General features: G+C 46.3%; 1 protein-coding gene across 2 annotated transcripts in view; it reads right to left on the reverse strand.

The window, feature by feature from the left end:
• Positions 1–21,232, reverse strand: part of LOC141154951 (cytochrome P450 2C23-like) — an 81,315-nt gene that overhangs the window by 25,664 nt on the left and 34,419 nt on the right. For both annotated transcript variants that reach the window (XM_073641530.1, XM_073641529.1), the window contains exon 2: positions 284–446. In XM_073641530.1, coding sequence (XP_073497631.1) covers positions 284–446 — 163 coding nt within the window. The remainder of the gene's footprint in view (positions 1–283; positions 447–21,232) is intronic.

Here is a 21,232-nt window from a genome sequence, read left to right on the forward strand (position 1 = left end):
GACTGTCTTGTTTGGAGCAAGATGTATTTTAGCAGTTTTTTTTGAATGAATGATGAATTGAGGAAGACAGAGGTGAAGAAAAAGTCGCTTATAGGTGGAGAAAAAAAGAATAATTTATGAAAAGCTTGTTGAAACGACAGTGACCACATAACTTTTATGACTCAGTGGATCAGACCACTCTCAGTCCATCTATTATTATACACTTGTCACACATTAATTTCTAAGACAGTAGCTTGGAATTCTGCAGCTGGTATTACATGCAATCTGATAATTTATGACTTACCAGCATGATTAAAAATACATCCCAGAAATGGAAGGTCACCACGATTCAAAAAGACATCTCCCATTTCAACGAGTGCTTCTTTTATAATCTGATATCCAGTGAGAACTACAAAAGGTCTTGTGCCAAAGTAGACTGTATAAATGGGGCCATATGTTCTTGCCATCTGTGAAATTGTCAAAATCGACAGAATTTTAAAAGAGGCCTTCACATGGAATTCAATATATCTTTACGGTTTGATATGGTGATGGTATGTGAATCTGAAATTCTCAACTTCTTTGCTTATTTTTAAACTTAAACCAAGCACCATTTTCACCCGGCCTCAACCCTCTCTAGAGGTGGGGTCTAGATAAGCGTAAAATAAAATCATCCGATTTATATTATTATGGTGGTCAGCAGTGGTGTCTTGAAGCTTGTGGGCCCCAATGCAACATCTTCAATGAGGCTCTCAACTAACACAGGTGTTTAATAGTAATAGTCTCTTCATATGGGGACCCCTCAAGTCTCAACCCCTGCACCTAATATACTTACGCCCCTGGTAGTAGATGTGCAATCAGTATACCTCTTGGTCCATATAACATCACAGGCCTGTGAATGGCCCCATGGACTATCACAGGTACGAGTGCTATCTGTGAAAACCGTGGAGAGCATTCATATGCAAAAATTCTAACTCATGATTTCTCCAGATATGTGATGGTTCAGGAAAACTCCTTCAGGGTACGTGCACTTGGTGTCATTTAGATGCTAGCGCAGCCGCCGAGTTTTCCCTTGCAAAGCCGCTTCAGGTATCTGCCTGAAAAAGATGTTGTGCACATCTGCCCTTAAGCGTTTCACTCCCTGATGCAGAATGCCAGTATATTTAGCAAATGCAGGGCTGTGTTGGCAATGTGTCTTCTCCCCAATGACCTTCTCTCACATTTAGTTGACTTGCCCAAATAATACGAATTTGAAAGGCCATTAAACAAGAAAGTTAAATGATCTGCCATAGAGATATAGGCCTCAACATTAACACTGACATTTCGTACATCAGTCTTAATGAGGGGAGTGCAAGGATAAATATGTCTATTTGATTGTACCTAATTCATTAAAAACTTTATACCCAATTTTCTAAATTCCTTGAGTGCCGGGTTTTTCTAATATTGTACTTTTGGCTTGGTACCTTACCCGTGCACCAAGAACAAATCAGGAGTGCGGTAGTTTTTGTATCTTTATTTCGTACATCAGTCTTAATGAGGGGATTGCAAGGATAAGATGTGCCAAATTCGTGAACAAGCACACGCCTCTAAATCAATTTGATATATTTTATCAGTTGCATGTACCTCAGAAATGGTACTCCAATAAAGGACTAGAGTAACATTTGTGGCATAGCAAATACCACGACTTTGAGGAATTTGATGAGCGGGCATAACCACAACCTATCCCACCCCAGCTCCTCCTTATTTCAGGCCATGCACGCAGTCAGGATTCTCGGTTGGGTAACCTCAAGTTTGCACTTTGCAAATTTCCAACCAAATTCAGACTAGACGTGTCCGTCCTTACTCAATTCACTTGTATTGCATGAAGCCATGGACATCTAGTCGACATGTGACCATATCCAAATCGCATACTAGCACTCCTGGCACTGGCACTGGAGAATCCTGACAGCTCACGCTTGTTGTGCTGTCAGGATTCACAATTCTGCTGTCACATAAATTGACTGTATACTTGAGCCCCAGGGCTGGACTTGTTACTTACAAATGTCAATAAAAACAGACAGAAAAAAAAGAATGAATAAATTAAAAGATTATTAGACTTTAAAAGATTTGTCTTAATTCCTTAATCAGGGTAAAATAGCAAAGTGCTTGTGAAAATAAGCAACTTTGGAATTTACCTCTCCACTCTCAAGAATCTTTAAATCTGTAGTTTACTGCTTGTTGCCTAAGTTATCGACTACCTCTGCAGTCTACCAGAGGTGGCCAGTTTCCAAGGCTTGTAGCACAGTGTTTGCAAGCTGTTTGCTATTGAACTTGAAAGCGCTGCTCCTCCGATGCTACAGAGGAAAAATCAGCTGAAGCATCGGGAATTGCACAGTTCGGACCATTGTCACGAACATGATGCTGGTCTAAGCGATCAATTTTCAGAAATGCATCCATCGCCGGAAAGCAGGAAGTCAGGTAGCAGAAGAGCGGTGCTTCCTGGGGAAAGAAGATTAAACAAATAATAGAGAACTCCATTTTTTTTAAATCATCAAATCTTTTACAGTGCCCAATGAAAATTATGATCCATTACTTTTTGATATTAAGACTAGTGTTGAGCGAACATGCTCGACACTGCTCCGTACTCGCCCGAGCATCACGCTACTTGGGATGTTCGGCGAGCACTGAGCATTTCCGGGTTACTCGGGCGGGAGCTCGGGTCTCCGCCCTGCATGTTTGGCGCTCTTTATAGAGCCAATGAACATGCAGGGATTGCCAGCCAGTCACTGTAATGTCGCAGCCATGTTGGTTGTGGGCATTACATTGATTGTCTGGCCGCACAGCGTCACCTCGAGTATTTAAAACCCAGCGCCGCCATCTTGGACGCAGATGGCCGGGATCAGACAGTGTAGGGTCAGTGCTGCTGATTTAGGTAGAGATATATACTGCAAAATAGTTAGTCTAGGGTCTCTAAAGCCTGCCAAATCAAACAAACAGTCCTTCTCAGGACTAATATCCATCCCAGATATCAGGCAGGCTGGCAGGCAGGCTGTATAGGAGACGCAGGGGTTATATCAGCAAACGCTGCATTACAGTCCTGTGTGCTGCTCCTGCAGCTAAAATTGCTGGACTTAGCTCCAGGTCTCGGGGCCAGGAAAAATCCTTTTTTTTTCATCTAAATCCTCTTTTTTTCCCTCCTTCACACTGTACAAATACCCATCTTATTAACCTTTTGGTATCCCCCCCCCCAAAAAAAGTGTGTCTGTGACTGGTCAGACACAAATATATCTGTTTAAAAGAGTCTGGTGTAGGCCACATAACTATAACTGTGGTTTTGCAGCTCCACGGTTCAAACCTCTGTATTATCCACTTTTGGGCCATTTTTACATAAAAAAAACAGTTCGAGTGTCTCGCTGACTGTTCAGACAGAAATATATCTGTTTAAAAGATTCTGGTGTAAGCCAGAGAACTAGAACTGTGGTTTTCCTCTTCCACGGTTCTAATCTTTTTATAACCCTTTTGACCTTGATAGTGCGAGTGTAAGCTATATTACTTCATTTACAATGGGCAAGGCGCGTGGCAAGGGACGTGGACCTGGACGTTCAGTTGATGGTGTGTGAGGAGGACGGGGCCGTGGCAAAGGTGAAAATGTGCCACAACCAACAGCCAAATCTTCTCACTCCCAGTTCTTGACCGAATTACTAGGGAAGCACAGAACAACATCAGTATTGCGAACTGATCAGTGTGAACAGGTTATTAATTGGACAGCAGATAATACTTCCAGTTACCTGGGCACCACCACCTCCGGTCTGTCTTCCACACGGTCAAGTCTTAGTAGCCGTAAGTCTGGACCGCATACTCCTCCTCACCCTGATGCTCATTCCTCCCAATATGCCGAGTGTCGACAGACAGAAACTGATCCCACACTTGGACACTCTGAAGAGCTGTTCACTGGTCCATTTCCATATTTGGGTCCCTCGCCTGCGCCGCTTGAAGTGGTGGAAGAGGAGATCCCATGTAGCGATGCCCAAATATTTGAGGAGCCATGGTCACACGAAGGCGACGGTGGGAAAGTGTCACAAGATGTGGACGATGATGAGACACAATTGCCAGAAAGTCAGGAGGAGGACCAGGGTGTGGAAGTGGAATATGAGGTGGTGGATGATATAGTAACTGACCCAACCTGGCAGGAGGACACACAGAGTGAGGCCAGCAGCACACAGAGGGAGGGAGGCAGAGTACCCCAACAGGCAGGAAGAAGCAGTGTGGTGGCCGCAGACAGAAGGTGGGCAACTGTTCCCTGTAACACCAAAACGAGGGACGTTGCCAGTACAACCGGTCGGTCTTCCAGAGTCTGGAATTTTTTTAAAGACTCTGCTGATAACCCCAAAAAGGCCATTTGTAACACCTGCCAGGCCAGCATCAGCAGGGGTGACAAAACTACCAGCCTGACCACCACCAGCATGATCAGGCACATGTCAGAAAAGCACCCGACTTTGTGGGGTGAACCCCAGGGTCCACGACCAGTGTCAGTGGGTATCACCACTGCTTCTTCCGCTGTTGTGCATGTAAGAGAACCCCCTGTTGTGCGCGCAAGGCAATCCCCTGTCCATACTGCATGCCACAGTCCTAAATTGGCACATTTCATGACTGCTTGCGTTGGAAATGCTGCCTTTTTGGCTGGTGGAGACGGAATCCTTCCGCAACCTTATGGCGGTGGCCGTCCCTCGGTACTCGGTCCCCAGCCAATATTATTTTGCCCGGTGTGACATCTGCCGTGCTCTCAACAACGCAGTTACTGGGAAAGTCCACCTGACAACGGACCCGTGGACAAGTGCTTGTGGCCAGGGATGGTATATCTCCCTGACAGCACACTGGGTAAACATAGTGGAAGCCGGGACCCAGTTGGACCTTGGGATGGAACACATCCTCCCAACACCGAGAATTGCGGGCCCTATGTCAGTCAGAGTTTCCCCCCACAGAGTACAGCTTGTGTGCATCATCCTCCTCCTCCTCTTCATGTTCAGCCTTCATCTCAGATATCACATCAGTTTCAGGCTGGAAGCACTGCAGTACTGCCTCAGCCAAGCGGCAACAGGCTGTGCTGAAACTCATAAGCTTAAGTGATAAAGCTCACACTGCTTGTGAGTTGTGGACAGCTGTGAAAGATCAGGCAGATCTGTGACTGAGACCGCTAAACCTACATCCAGGCATGATCGTGTGTGACAATGGCCGTAACCTGGTGGTGGCTCTGAGGCGAGGCGAGATCACACACGTACCATGCCTGGCTCATGTGCTTAACCTCGTGGTTCAGCGGTTTATTAAATCATACCCCGAGTTGCCAGATCTGCTCGTCAAAGTACACCACCTGTCAGCTCATTTTCGCAAGTCGGCTACAGCTTCCACCACCCTTGCTTTGTTGCAGCAGCGTTTGCAGCTTCCGGCACACCGACTGGTGTGTGATGTCCCCACACGTTGGAACTCTACCCTCCACATGTTGTAAAGGATTTGTGAGCAGAAGAGAGCAGTTGTGGAGTACCATCTGCAACAAGGCCGTCAATATTCAGGTCAGACTCCACACATAAGACCTCAGGAGTGGACCAGGATGTCTGACATATGTACCATCTTGACAAGCTTTGAGGAGTCCACCAAAATGGTGAGTGGCGATGACGCCATCATTAGTGTCAGCATCCCACTTGTCTGTCTTTTGCAACGCTCTCTGCAGAGAATTAAAGAGGAGGTATTGCAGCCAGAGTATGCTGAGATGGATCAAGACGCCGTAGTGGTTGATTACACACAGCCCAGCCTCATCTCATCCCAACGTGCATTGGGAGACAATGAGGGAGAGGAGGAGGAGGAGGAAGAACAGGAGCTGGTATCATGCGCTGTAGACGATAGTATCTGTACAACTGTCATACCATCCGTCGGTTCAGCATGGGTGGCCTGAGGACAGGAGGGAGGGGGAGGAGGAGAGCATGGTCAGTCGTCATCTTGGTGAGGACACGGAAGTCTTGCCCGTTACCAGTCTGGCACGCATGGCTGACTTAAAGGTTACGCTGCCTTAACCCTGACCCTCTTGTTGTCAATATGTTGGGTGGCAGTCATTACTGGTTGGTGACACTTCTATACCCCCGTTACAAGGAAAACTTTCACTCTCTTATTCCTGAGGTGGAAAGGTCTACAAAAATTGTGCAGTAACAGAAGGCACTTGCTGCAGAATTGTTAAAAAAATTCCCATCTGAACACGCTAGCGGCAGAGGTCACAGTTCATTGCCCAACCAAGGCGTACTGGCGAGAGAGACCCAACTCCAATCCAGCAGAGGAAGGGGAACACTGTCAACATTCTGGGATAGTTTTCTCAGACCCTCCCTTCAGACAGGCCCTGAGGCGTGGGGTAATCTCACAAGGAGTGGAAAGTTTCAAAAGATGGTGAGAGAGTACCTTGCCGACCATACCAGCATCCTCTGTGATTCCTCTGTGCCTTTTAATTATTGGGTATCCAAGCTGGACGCTTGGAATAAACTCGCTCTCTACGCCTTGGAGAACCTGGCCTTCCCTTCCGCTAGCCTGTTCTCGGAGCGTGTTTTTAGTGCCACTTGGGGAATTATAACTGATAAGCGCACTCGCCTGTCAACTGACAATGCTGACAAGCTGACCCTTAAACTGAACAAGGTCTGGATTGGGCTAGACTTCTCATCACCACCAAATGACAGCAGAGTAACATAAAGTCAAATCCAATGTGTTATTTAGATAGGTATATTCACATGCACAGCTTCACACCCACACATGGGTATACGCTTCCTCATTTCGGCTGTTTTATGTTCTTCTCCTTATCCTTAGCCTCCACCACCACTATACCACCAGGGTGACCGTGGTCTGTGTAGCCAGCACTGCAAGTTCCAACGTCATTCTTTTTGGCAGCTTTTGCTTGGAAGGCATAAGCAAAGACTATGGGAGTCCCTTTCACCAATAATGGGAATAATGTTTGTAATATGCTGTACTGGATGGCTCTTGTAAGGGGCATTGCAAGTTTCTCCATCCAAATTTTTGGCAGCTTTTGCTTGGATGGCATAAGCAAAGAATATGGGAGTCCCACTCACCAATAATGGGAATAATGTTTGTAATATGCTGTACTGCAATGCTCTTGCAAGGGGCATTGCAAGTTCCTCCGTCCTAATTTTTGGCAGCTTTTGCTTGGAAGGCATAAGCAAAGACTATGGGAGACCCATTCCCCAATAATGGAAATAATGTTTGTAATATGCTGTACTGCATGCCTGTTGTAAGGGGCATTGCAAGTTCCTCCGTCCTAATTTTTGGTAGCTTTTGCTTGGAAGGCATAAGCAAAGAATATGGGAGACCCACTCCCCAATAATAGGAATAATGTTTGTAATATGCTGTACTGCATGCCTCTTGTAAGGGGCATTGCAAGTTCCTCCGTCCTAATTTTTGGCAGCTTTTGCTTGGAAGGCATAAGCAAATACTATGGAAGACCCACTCCCCAATAATGGGAATAATGTTTTTAAGATGCTGAACTGCATTTCTTTTGTAAGGGGCATTAAAACCGTCTTGTTAAGCTACTGGGACCTCCACGTCTCTTCCACGACGCATTGATATTGTCTTTTTATTCCACTGCGACCTCCACCACTCTTTCAAGGGGCATTAAAAACATCTTTTTAAACCACTGTGACCTCCACGTCTCTTCCAAGGGGCATTAAATCCATTGGTTAAACCTCTCTGAACTCCACAGCTCTTCCAAGGGGCATTGATATTGTATTTTTATTCCACTGCGACCTCCACCACTCTTCCAAGGGGCATTAAAACTGCCTTGATAAGCTACTGTGACCTTAACGTCTCTTCCAAGGGACATTAAAACCTTCTTGTTAAACCGCTGTGACCTCCACGTCTCTTCCAAGGGGCATTAAAAACATCTTGTTTAACCACTGTGACGTCCACGTCTCTTTCAAGGGGCATTAAAACCGTCTAATTAAACGACTGCGACCTCCACCACTCTTCCAAGGGGCATTAAAACCATCTTGTTAAACCACTGTGACCTCCACGTCTCTCCAAGGGGCATAAAAAACGTCTTGTTAAACCACTGTGAGCTCCACGTCTCTTCCAAGGGGCATTAAAAACATCCTGTTAAACCACGGTGACCTCAACATCTCTTCCAAGGGGCATTAAAACCGTCTTGTTATACACTGTGACCTCCACGTCTCTCCCAAGGGGCAATAAAACCGTCTTCTTAAACCACTCTGAACACCACAGCTCTTCCAAGGGGCATTAAAACTGTCTTATTAAACCACTCTGAACTCCACAGCTTTTCCAACTGGCATTGATATTGTCTTTTTATTCCACTGCGACCTCCACCACTCTTCCAAGGGGCATTAAAAACATCTTGTTAAGCTACTGTGACCTCCACGTCTCTTCCAAGGGGCATTAAAACTGTCTTGTTAAACCACAGTGACCTCTACGTCTCTTCCAAGGGGCATTAAAACCGTCTTGTTAAATCACTGTGACCTCCACGTCTCTTCCAAGGGGCATTAAAACCATCTTGTTAAACCACTGTGACCTCCACGTCTCTTCCAAGGGACATTAAAACGATTTTGTTAAACCACTCTGAACTCCACAGTTCTTCCAAGGGGCATTAAAACCGTCTTGTTAAACCACTCTGAACTCCACAGCTCTTCCAAGGGGCATTGATATTGTCTTTTTATTCCACTGCGACCTGCACCACTCTTCCAAGGGGCATTAAAACAGTCTTGTTAAGCTACTGTGACCTCCACGTCTCTTCCAAGAGGCATTAAAACCGTCTTGTTAAACCACTGTGACCTCCACGTCTCTTCCAAGGGGCATTAAAACCATCTTGTTAAACCACTGTGACCTCCACGTCTCTTCCAAGGGGCATTAAAACCATTTTGTTAAACCACTGTGACCTCCACGTCTCTTCCAAGGGGCATTAAAACCGTCTTATTAAACAACTGCGACTTCCACCACTCTTCCAAGGGGCATTAAAACTGACTTGTTAAGCTACTGTGACCTCCACTTCTCTCCAATTGGCATTAAAACGGTCTTGTCAAACCACTGTGACCTCCACGTCTCTTCCAAGGGGCATTAAAACTGTCTTGTTAAACCACTAGTTCCTCCGTCCTAATTTTTGACAGCTTTTGCTTGGAAGGCATAAGCAAAGACTTTGGGAGACCCACTCCCCAATAATGGGAATAATGTTTGTAATATGCTGTACTGCATGGCTCTTGTAAGGGGCAATGCAAGTTCCTCCATCCTAATTATTGGCAGCTTTTGCTTGGAAGGCATAAGCAAAGAATATGGAAGACCCATTCCCCAATAATAGGAATAATGTTTGTAATATGCTGTACTGCATGCCTCTTGTAAGGGGCATTGCAAATTCCTCCGTCCTAATTTTTGGCAGCTTTTGCTTGGAAGGCATAAGCAAAGAATATGGGAGACCCACTCCCCAATAATAGGAATAATGTTTGTAATATGCTGTACTGCATGCCTCTTGTAAAGGGCAATGCAAGTTCCTCCGTCCTAATTTTTGGCAGCTTTTGCTTGGAAGGCATAAGCAAATACTATTTAAGACCCACTCCCCAATAATGGGAATAATGTTTTTAAGATGCTGTACTGCATTTTTTTTGAAAGGAGCATTAAAACCGTCTTGTTAAGCTACTGTGACCTCCACGTCTCTTCCACGGCGCATTGATATTGTCTTTTTATTCCAATGCGACCTCCACAACTCTTTCAAGGGGCATTAAAAACATCTTGTTAAACCACTGTGACCTCCACGTCTCTTCCAAGGGGCATTAAATCCGTTTGTTAAACCACTCTGAACTCCACAGCTCTTCCAAGGTGCATTGATATTGACTTTTCATTCCACTGCGACCTCCACCACTCTTCCATGTGGCATTAAAACCGCCTTGTTAAGCTATTGTGACCTCCACATCTTTTCCAAGGGACACTAAAACCATCCTGTTTAACCGCTGTGATCTCCACGTCTCTCTTCCAAGGGGCATTAAAACCATCTTGTTAAACCACTGTGACCTCCACGTCTCTTCCAACGGGCATTAAAGCCATCTGATTAAATGACTGCGACCTCCACCACTCTTCCAAGGGGCATTAAAACCGTCTTGTTAAGCTACTGTGAACGCCACGTCTCTCCAAGGGGCATTAAAACCGTCTTGATAAACCACTGTGACCTCCACCTCTCTTCCAAGGGGCATTACATCCGTCTTGTTAAACCACTGTGACCTCCACGTCTCTTCCAAGGGGCATTAAAACCATCTTGTTAAACCATTGTGACCTCCACGTCTCTTCCAAAGGGCATTAAAACCGTCTTATTAAACGACTGTGACCTCCACCACTCTTAAAAGGGGCATTAAAACCGTCTTGTTAAGCTACTGTGACCTCCACGTCTCTCCAAGGGGTATTAAAACCGTCTTGTTAAACCACTGTGTCCTACACGTCTCTTCCAAGGGGCATTAATACTGTTTAGTTAAACCACTAGTTCCTCGGTCCTAATTTTTGGCAGCTTTTGCTTGGAAGGCATAAGCAAAGACTATGGGAGACCCACTCCCCAATAATGGGAATAATGTTTGTAATATGCTATACTGAATGGCTCTTGTAAGGGGCTTTGCAAGTTCCTCCGTCCTAATTTTTGGTAGCTTTTGCTTGGAAGGCATAAGCAAAGAATATGTGAGACCCATTCCCCAATAATAGGAATAATGTTTGTAATATGCTGTACTGCATGGCTCTTGTAAGGGGCATTGCAAGTTCCTCCGTCCTAATTTTAGGCAGCTTTTGCTTGGAAGGCATAAGCAAAGACTATGGAAGACCCACTCTCCAATAATGGGAATAATGTTTTTAAGATGCTGTACTGCATGGCTTTTGTAAGGGGCATTAAAACCGTCTTGTTAAGCTACTGTGACCACACGTCTCTTCCACGGCGCATTGATATTGTCTTTTTATTCCACTGCGACCTCCACCACTCTTTCAAGGGGCATTAAAAACATCTTGTTAAACCACTGTGACCTCCAGGTCTCTTCCAAGGGGCATTAAATCCATTTGTTAAACCACTGTGAACTCCACCAATCTTCCGAGGGGCATTAAAACCGCCTTGTAAAGCTACTGTGACCTCCACGTCTCTTAAAAGGGACATTAAAACAGTCTTGTTAAACCGCTGTGACCTCCACGTCTCTTCCAAGGGGCAATAAGACCATCTTGTTAAACCACTGTGATGTCCACGTCTCTTCCAAGGGGCATTAAAACCGTCTTATTAAACGACTGCGACCTCCACCACTCTTCCAAGGGGCATTAAAACTGTCTTGTTAAGCTACAGTGACCTCCATGTCTCTCCAAGGGGCATTAAAACTGTAATGCACACGCCCGGGCAGAGCGGCGTGTGCGTGTGATTGTAGTGATTCCACTGGACCGTGCCGGAGAGTGAATGCCTGGAGGGGCGTAACTAGGTATTCACCCGATCTGACCAGGGTCGCACGACGGCATACGACGCCAGTGCACCAAGGAGGAACCGAGCAGAGGGACCAGGTGCTACTCCAGGACAGACCCCGGACACGGCTGTTGACCCACACAGGGGAATACAGGAACAGACTGGTAGGCTGGCACACAGACTGGTGGGTATAGGCATGCACGACTGGTATGCAGGCAGGCGGGTATGCAGGCAGGGGGGTACAGGCAAGCACAGCTAGAGTGCAGACAGGGAGGCACTAGCAGGTAGGAACACAGGCGGGATAGGACCCAGTACACACTGGGACTCAGGAACAATACAGGCAGAGGGGTACAGGCAAGCACAGCTAGAGTGCAGACAGGGAGGCACTAGCAGGTAGGGACACTGGCGGGATAGGACCCAGTACACACTGGGACTCAGGAACAGAACCACAGATGTGGCGGACAAACACAGCAGAGTGAGGCCGCCCAGAGAGGTGAGCGAGAACAGGGCAGGACAAGGCCGCCTGGAGCGGTGAGCAAGAGTAGAGCAGGACAAGGCCGCCAGGAGCGGTGAACAAAGGGTCAGAGCTGAGCGAGACTGCCGGAGCAGTGAGCAAGAGTAAAGCAGGACGAGGCCGCCTGGAGCGGTGAGCAAGAGTGGAGCAAGACTGCTGGAGCAGTGAGCAAAAGGATAAGAGCGGAGCGAGACTGCCGGAGCAGCGAGCAAAAGGGTCCGAGCGGAGCAAGGCTGCCGGAGCAGCGAGCAAAGGAGTCAGAGCAGGCTAGAACCGCCGGAGCGGTGAGCAAAGGAGTCAGAGCAGGCTAGAACCGCCGGAGCGGTGAGCAAAGGAGTCAGAGCAGGCTAGAACCGCCGGAGCGGTGAGCAAAGGAGTCAGAGCAGGCTAGAACCGCCGGAGCGGTGAGCAAAGGAGTCAGAGCAGGCTAGAACCGCCGGAGCGGTGAACAAAGGAGTAGGAGCAGGCTAGAACCGCCGGAGCGGTAAGCAAGGCAGAGCAGGGGGGACAGGGCTCTGTTCACACGGAACAGACAGGAAGAGAAAGGCAGAGCCAGATACCCACAGGATACTTGCAGTGAAGTAGCGAGTGGACCACAAACTCACAAACAGGAGTACAGAGACAACAAACAGGAGTTAGGTACGAGTTCAGACTCTGCAGAAAAAGGAAGGGAACGGACATAGAGGCAAAACAGGCAAAGGATAGGAAAGAGTTCAGACTGGAACTGAGTGTACGGAGGAGACCGACACTGCAGCGGGATACAGGAGCGGGTCTGGGAATACGGCCCCCAGAGAGGCGGGACGAACAGGCAAGGAGCGTGTTCAGACAGGACAGACAAGATACAGGAACAGGTCTAGGTAATCGGCCCCTAAAAGGCGGGAGGAACAGGCTAGGAGCGAGTTCAGACAGGCCTGGAAATACAGCCTCCAGGATAGGCAGACAAGAGAACACAGAAAGGACTCAGTTCAGACACGGGAACTGATACCGCAAGGCAGGAGACATAGACAGGACTCAGTTCAGACACAGGAACTGATACCGCAAGGCAGGAGACATAGACAGGACTCAGTTCAGACACGGGAACTGATACCACAAGGCAGGAGACATAGACAGGACTCAGCTCAGACACGGGAACAGATACCGCAAGGCAGGAGACATAGACAGGACTCAGTTCAGACACGGGAACTGATACCGCAAAGCAGGAGAAATAGACAGGACTCAGTTCAGACACGGGAACTGATACCGCAAAGCAGGAGACAAAGAACGGGACCTGGCACCTTCAGAGTGCAAGCACACACTGAATGAAACACTATGCTCAGGCAGGGATAGATGGGAGCAGCTGAGCTATATACCAGGTGACAGACAGCAATAGGCTGAGGACGCACAAGGGGTGTGACCCACAGCAGGTACAAAAAGCAGGAAGTGATCGGGCGCCGCCCTTAAGCAGCAGAAACAGACACAAACAGACAGCATGGAGGGAAGCCAGAGATACATTCTGGACTGGAGATCAAGTGCGCGCTCTTGCACAGTGGGAGATGGACCACCATGCAAGAACGCCGCCAGGTATGTTACAAAAACCATCTAGATAAACCACTGTGACCTCCACGTCTCCTCCAAGAGGCATTAAAACCGTATTGTTAATCCACTGTGACCTCCACATCTCTTCCAAGGGGCATTAAAACCGTCTTGTTAAACCACTGTGACCTCCACGTCTCTTCCAAGGGGCATTTAAATAGTTTTCTTAAACCACTCTGAACACCACAGCTCTTCCAAGGGGCATTAAAACCGTCTTGTTAAACCACCCTGAACTCCACAGCTCTTCCAAGGGGCATTGATATTGTCTTTTTATTCCACTGCGACCTCCACCACTCTTCTAATGGACATTAAAACCGACTTGTTAAGCTACTGTGACCTCCACGTCTCTTCCAAGGGACATTAGAACCGTCTTGTTAAACCACTGTAACCTCCACATCTCTTCCAAGGGGCATTATAACCATCTTGTTAAACCACTGTGACCTCCACGTCTCTTCCAAGGGGCATTAAAACCGTCTGATTAAACGACTGCTACCTCCACCACTCTTCCAAGGGGCATTAAAACCGTCTTGTTAAGCTACTGTGACCTCCACGTCTCTCCACGGGGCATTAAAACCGTCTTGATAAACCACTGTGACTTCCACGTCTCTTCCAAGGGGCAATAAATCCATCTTGTTAAACCACTCTGAACTCCACAGCCCTTCCAAGGGGCATTAAAACCATCTTGTCAAACCACTCTGAACTCCACAGCTCTTCCAAGGGGCATTGATATTGTCTTCTTATTCCACTGCGACCTCCACCACTCTTCTAATGGGCATTAAAACCGACTGGTTAAGCTACTGTGACCTCCACGTCTCTTCCAAGGGACATTAAATCCGTTTTGTTAAACCACTGTAACCTCCATGTCTCTTCCAAGGGGCATTAAAACCATCTTGTTAAACCATTGTGATGTCCACGTCTCTTACAAGGGGCATTAAAACCGTCTTATTAAACGACTGCGACCTCCACCACTCTTCCAAGGGGCATTAAAACTGTCTTGTTAAGATACTGTGACCTCCATGTCTCTCCAAGGGGCATTAAAACCATCTAGATAAACCACTGTGACCTCCACGTCTCCTCCAAGGGGCATTAAAACCGTCTTGTTAAACCACTGTGACCTCCACGTCTCTTCCAAGGGGCATTTAAACAATCTTCTTAAACCACTCTGAACACCACAGCTCTTCCAAGGGGCATTAAAACTGTCTTGTTAAACCACTCTGAACTCCACAGCTCTTCCAAGGAGCATTGATAATGTCTTTTTATTCCACTGCCTCCTCCACCACTCTTCCAAGGGGCATTAAAACCATCTTGTTAAATCACTGTGACCTCCACGTCTCTTCCAAGGGGCATTAAAACCGTCTTGTTTATCCACTGCGACCTCCACCACTCTTCTAATGGGCATTAAAACCGACTGGTTAAGCTACTGTGACCTCCTCGTCTCTTCCAAGGGACATTAAATCCGTCTTGTTAAACCACTGTAACCTCCACGTCTCTTCCAAGGGGCATTAAAACCATCTTGTTAAACCATTGTGACCTCCACGTCTCTTCCAAAGGGCATTAAAACCGTCTTATTAAACGACTGTGACCTCCACCACTCTTCCAAGGGGCATTAAAACCGTCTTGTTAAGCTACTGTGACCTCCACGTCTTTCCAAGGGGTATTAAAACCGTCTTGTTAAACCACTGTGTCCTACACGTCTCTTCCAAGGGGTATTAATACTGTTTAGTTAAACCACTAGTTCCTCGGTCCTAATTTTTGGCAGCTTTTGCTTGGAAGGCATAAGCAAAGACTATGGGAGACCCACTCCCCAATAATGGGAATAATGTTTGTAATATGCTATACTGAATGGCTCTTGTAAGGGGCTTTGCAAGTTCCTCCGTCCTAATTTTTGGTAGCTTTTGCTTGGAAGGCATAAGCAAAGAATATGTGAGACCCATTCCCCAATAATAGGAATAATGTTTGTAATATGCTGTACTGCATGGTTCTTGTAAGGGGCATTGCAAGTTCCTCCGTCCTAATTTTAGGCAGCTTTTGCTTGGAAGGCATAAGCAAAGACTATGGAAGACCCACTCTCCAATAATGGGAATAATGTTTTTAAGATGCTGTACTGCATGGCTTTTGTAAGGGGCATTAAAACCGTCTTGTTAAGCTACTGTGACCACACGTCTCTTCCACGGCGCATTGATATTGTCTTTTTATTCCACTGCGACCTCCACCACTCTTTCAAGGGGCATTAAAAACATCTTGTTAAACCACTGTGACATCCAGGTCTCTTCCAAGGGGCATTAAATCCATTTGTTAAACCACTGTGAACTCCACCAATCTTCCGAGGGGCATTAAAACCGCCTTGTAAAGCTACTGTGACCTCCACGTCTCTTAAAAGGGACATTAAAACAGTCTTGTTAAACCGCTGTGACCTCCACGTCTCTTCCAAGGGGCAATAAAACCATCTTGTTAAACCACTGTGATGTCCACGTCTCTTCCAAGGGGCATTAAAACCGTCTTATTAAACGACTGCGACCTTCACGACTCTTCCAAGGGGCATTAAAACTGTCTTGTTAAGCTACTGTGACCTCCATGTCTCTCCAAGGGGCATTAAAACCATCTAGATAAACCACTGTGACCTCCACGTCTCCTCCAAGGGGCATTAAAACCGTATTGTTAATCCACTGTGACCTCCACATCTCTTCCAAGGGGCATTTAAACCGTCTTGTTAAACCACTGTGACCTCCACGTCTCTTCCAAGGGGCATTTAAACAGTCTTCTTAAACCACTCTGAACACCACAGCTCTTCCAAGGGGCATTAAAACTGTCTTGTTAAACCACTCTGAACTCCACAGCTCTTCCAAGGAGCATTGATAATGTCTTTTTATTCCACTGCCTCCTCCACCACTCTTCCAAGGGGCATTAAAACCATCTTGTTAAACCACTGTGACCTCCACGTCTCTTCCAAGGGGCATTAAAACCGTATTGTTTATCCACTGTGACCTCCACTTCTCTTCCAAGGGGCATTAAAACCGTCTTCTTAATCCACTGCGACCTCCACGTCTCTTCCAAGGGGCATTTAAACCATCTTGTTAAACCACTGTGACCTCCACGTCTCTTCCAAGGGGCATTAAAACTGTCTTAATAAACGACTGTGTCCTCCACCAATCTTCCAAGGGGCATTAAAACCGTCTTGTTAATCCTCTGTGACCTCCACGTCTGTTCCAAGGGGCATTAAAAGTGTCTTGTTAAACCATTGTGACCTCCACGTCTCTTCCAAGGGGCATTAAAACTGTATTCTTAAACCACTCTGAACACCATAGTTCTTCCAAGGGGCATTAGAACCGTCTTGTTAAACCACTCTGAACTCCACAGCTCTTCCAAGGGGCATTGATATTGTCTTTTTATTTCACTGCGACCTCAACCACTCTTCCAAGGAGCATTAAAACAGTCCTGTTAAGCTACTCTGACCTCCATGTCTCTTCCAAGAGGCATTAAAACCATCTTGTTAAACCACTGTGACCTCCACGTCTCTTCCAAGGGGCATTAAAACCATCTTGTTAAACCACTGTGACCTCCACGTCTCTTCCAAGGGGCATTAAAACCATCTTGCTAAACCACTGTGACCTCCACGTCTCTTCCAAGGGGCATTAAAACCATCTTGTTAAACCACTGTGACCTCCACGTCTCTTCCAAGGGGCATTAAAACCGTCTTGTTAAACCGCTCTGAACTCAACAGCTCTTCCAAGGGGCATTAAAATCGTCTTGTTAAAACACTCTGAACTCCACAGCTCTTCCAAGGGGCATTGAAATAGTCTTTTTATTCCACTGCGACCTCCAACACTCTTCCAAGGGGATTAAAACCGCCTTGTTAAGCTACTGTGACCTCCATGTCTCTTCCAGGGAACATTAAAACCATCTTGTTAACTTCTGTGACCTCCACGTATCTTCCAAGAGGCATTAAAACCATCTTGTTAAACCACTGTAACCTCCACGTCTCTTCCAAGGGGCATTAAAACCGTTTTGTTAAGCTACTGTGACCTCCATGTCTCTTCCAAGGGACATTAAAACCGTCTTGTTAAACCGCTGTGACCTCCACATCTCTTCCAAGGGGCATTAAAATCATCTAGTTAAACCACTGTGACGTCCGCGTCTCTTCCAAGGGGGATTAAAACCGTCTTATTAAACGACTGCAACATCCACCACTCTTCCAAGGGGCATTAAAACTGTCTTGTTAAACCACTGTGACCTCCACGTCTCTTCCATGGGGCATTAATCCGTCTTGTTAAACCACTGTGACCACCACGTCTCTTCCAAGGGGCATTAAAACCATCTTGTTAAACCACTGTGACCTCCACGTCTCTTCCAAGGGGCAATAAAACCATCTTGTTAAACCACTCTGAACTCCACAGCTCTTCCAAGGGGCATTAAAACCATCTTGTTAAGCTACTTTGACCTCCACGTCTCTCCAAGGGGCATTAAAACCGTTTGTTAAACCACTGTGACCTCCGCGTCTCTTCCAAGGGGCAATAAAACTGTCTTGTTAAACCACTAGTTCCTCCGTCCTAATTTTTGGCAGCTTTTGCTTGGAAGGCATAAGCAAAGACTATGGGAGACCCACTCCCCAATAATGGGAATAATGTTTGTAATATGCTGTACTGCATCGCTCTTGTTAGGGGCATTGCAAGATCCTCCGTCCTAATTTTTGGCAGCTTTTGCTTGGAAGGCATAAGCAAAGAATATCGGAGACCCATTCCCCAATAATAGGAATAATGTTTCTAATATGCTGCACTGCATGACTCTTGTAAGGGGCATTACAAGTTCCTCCATCCTAATTTTTGGCAGCTTTTACTTGGAAGGTATAAGCAAAGACTATGGAAGACTTACTCCCCAATAATGGGAATAATGTTTTTAAGAAGCTGTACTGCATGGCTTTTGTAAGGGGCATTAAAACCGTCTTTTTAAGCTACTGTGACCTCCGCGTCTCTTCCACGGCACATTGATATTGTCTTTTTATTCCACTGCGACATCCACCACTCTTTCAAGGGGCATTAAAAACATCTTGTTAAACCACTGTGACCTCCACGTCTGTTCCAAGGGGCATTAAATCCATTTGTTAAACCACTCTGAACTCCACAGCTCTTCCAAGGGGCATTGATATTGTCTTTTCATTCCACTGCGACCTCCACCACTCTTCCAAGGGGCATTAAAACTGCGTTGTTAAGCTACTGTGACCTCCACGTCTCTTCCAAGGGACATTAAAACCGTCTTGTTAAACCGCTGTGACCTCCACATCTCTTCCAAGGGGCATTAAAACCATCTTGTTAAACCACTGTGACGTCCACGTCTCTTCCAAGGGGCATTAAAACCGTCTTATTAAACGACTGCAACCTCCACCACTCTTCCAAGGGGCATTAAAACAGTCTTGTTAAGCTACTGTGACCTCCACGTCTCTCCAAGGGGCATTAAAACCATCTAGATAAACCACTTTGACCTCCACGTCTCCTCCAAGGGGCATTAAAACCGTGTTGTTAAACCACTGTGACCTCCACATCTCTTCCAAGGGGCATTAAAACTGTCTTGTTAAACCACTGTGACCTCCACGTCTCTTCCAAGGGGCATTAAAACTGTCTTGTTAAACCACTCTGTACACCACAGCTCTTCCAAGGGGCATGAAAACTGTCTTGTTAAAACACTCTGAACTCCACAGCTCTTCCAAGGAGCATTGATATTGTCTTTTTATTCCACTGCCACCTCCACCACTCTTCCAAGGGGCATTAAAACCGTCTTGTTAAACCACTGTGACCTCCTCTTCTCTTCCAAGGGGAATTAAAACCGTCTTGTTAATCCACTGTGACCTCCACATCTCTTCCAAGGGGCATTAAAACCGTCTTCTTAATCCACTGTGACCTCCACGTCTCTTCCAAGGGGCATTTAAACCATCTTGTTAAACCACTGTGACCTCCCCGTCTCTTCCAAGGGGCATTAGAACCATCTTATTAAACGACTGCGACCTCCACCACTCTACCAAGGGGCATTAAAACTGTCTTGTTAACCCTCTGTGACCTCCAAATCTGTTCCAAGTGGCATTAAAAGCGTTTTGTTAAACCACTGTGACCTCCACGTCTCTTCCAAGGGGCATTAAAACCGTCTTCTTAAACCACTCTGAACACCACAGTTCTTCCAAGGGGCATTAAAACCGTCTTGTTAAACCACTCTGAACTCCACAGCTCTTCCACGGGGCATTGATATTGTCTTTTTATTCCACTGCGACCTCCACCACTCTTCCAAGGGGCATTAAAACAGTCTTGATAAGCTACTGTGACCTCCACGTCTCTTCCAAGAGGCATTAAAACCGTCCTGTTAAAACACAGTGACCTCCACTTCTCTTCCAAGGGGCATTAAAACCATCTTGTTAAACCACAGTGACCTCCACGTCTCTTCCAAGGGGCATTAAAACCATCTTGTTAAACCGCTCTGAACTCCACGTCTCTTCCAAGGGGCATTAAAACCATCTTGTTAAACCGCTCTGAACTCCACAGCTCTTCCAAGGGGCATTAAAACCGTCTTGTTAAATCACTCTGAACTCCACAGCTCTTCCAAGGGGCTTTGAATTTGTGTTTTTATTCAACTGCGACCTCCACCACTCTTCCAATGGGCATTAAAACTGTCTTGTTAAGCTACTGTGACCTCCATGTCTCTCTCAAGGAGCATTAAAATCGTCTTGTTAAACCACTGTGACCTCCACATCTCTTCCAAGAGGCATTAAAACCATCTTGTTAAACCACTGTGACCTCCACGTCTCTTCCAAGGGGCATTAAAACCAACTTGTTAAACCACTGTGACCTCCACGTCTCTTCCAAGGGGCATTAAAACCATCTTGTTAAACCGCTCTGAACTCCACAGCTCTTCCAAGGGGCATTAAAATCGTCTTGTTAAATCACTCTGAACTCCACAGCTCTTCCAAGGGGCTTTGAATTTGTGCTTTTATTTCACTGCGACCTCCACCACTCTTCCAAGGGGCATTAAAACCGTCTAGTTAAGCTACTGTGACCTCCATGTCTCTTTCAAGGAGCATTAAAATCGTCTTCTTAAACCACTGTGACCTCCACATCTCTTCCAAGGGGCATTAAAACCATCTTGTTAAACCACTGTGACCTCCACGTCTCTTCCAAGGGACATTAAAACCATCTTGTTAAACCACTGTGACCTCCAAACCTCTTCCAAGGGGCATTAAAACCATCTTGTTAAACCTCTGTGACCTCTACGTCTCTTCCAAGGGGCATTAAAACCGTCTTGTTAAACCACTCTGAACTCCACAGCTCTTCCAAGGGGCTTTAAATCCATCTTTTTAAACCACTCTGAACTCCACAGCTCATCCAAGTGGGATTGATATTGTCTTTTTATTCCACTGCGACCTCCACCACTCTTCCAAGGGGCATGAAAACCGATTATTAAGCTACTGTGACCTCCACGTCTCTTCCAAGGGACATTAAAACTGTCTTGTTAAACCACTGTGACCTCCACGTCTCTTTCAAGGGGCATTAAAACCGTCTTGTTAAACCACTGTGACCTCCACGTCTCTTCCAAGGGGCATTATAACCATCTTGTTAAACCACTGTGACCTTCACGTCTCTTCCAAGGGGCATTAAAACCGTCTTCTTAAACCACTCTGAACACCACAGCTCTTCCAAGGGGCATTAAAACCGTCTTGTTAAGCCACTCTGAACTCCACAGCTCTTCCAAGG

Source organism: Phyllobates terribilis, unplaced genomic scaffold (assembly GCF_046119375.1).
Source record: "Phyllobates terribilis strain yellow unplaced genomic scaffold, ASM4611937v1 Scaffold_7__3_contigs__length_470593459, whole genome shotgun sequence".
Taxonomy (NCBI): Eukaryota; Metazoa; Chordata; class Amphibia; order Anura; family Dendrobatidae; genus Phyllobates; species Phyllobates terribilis.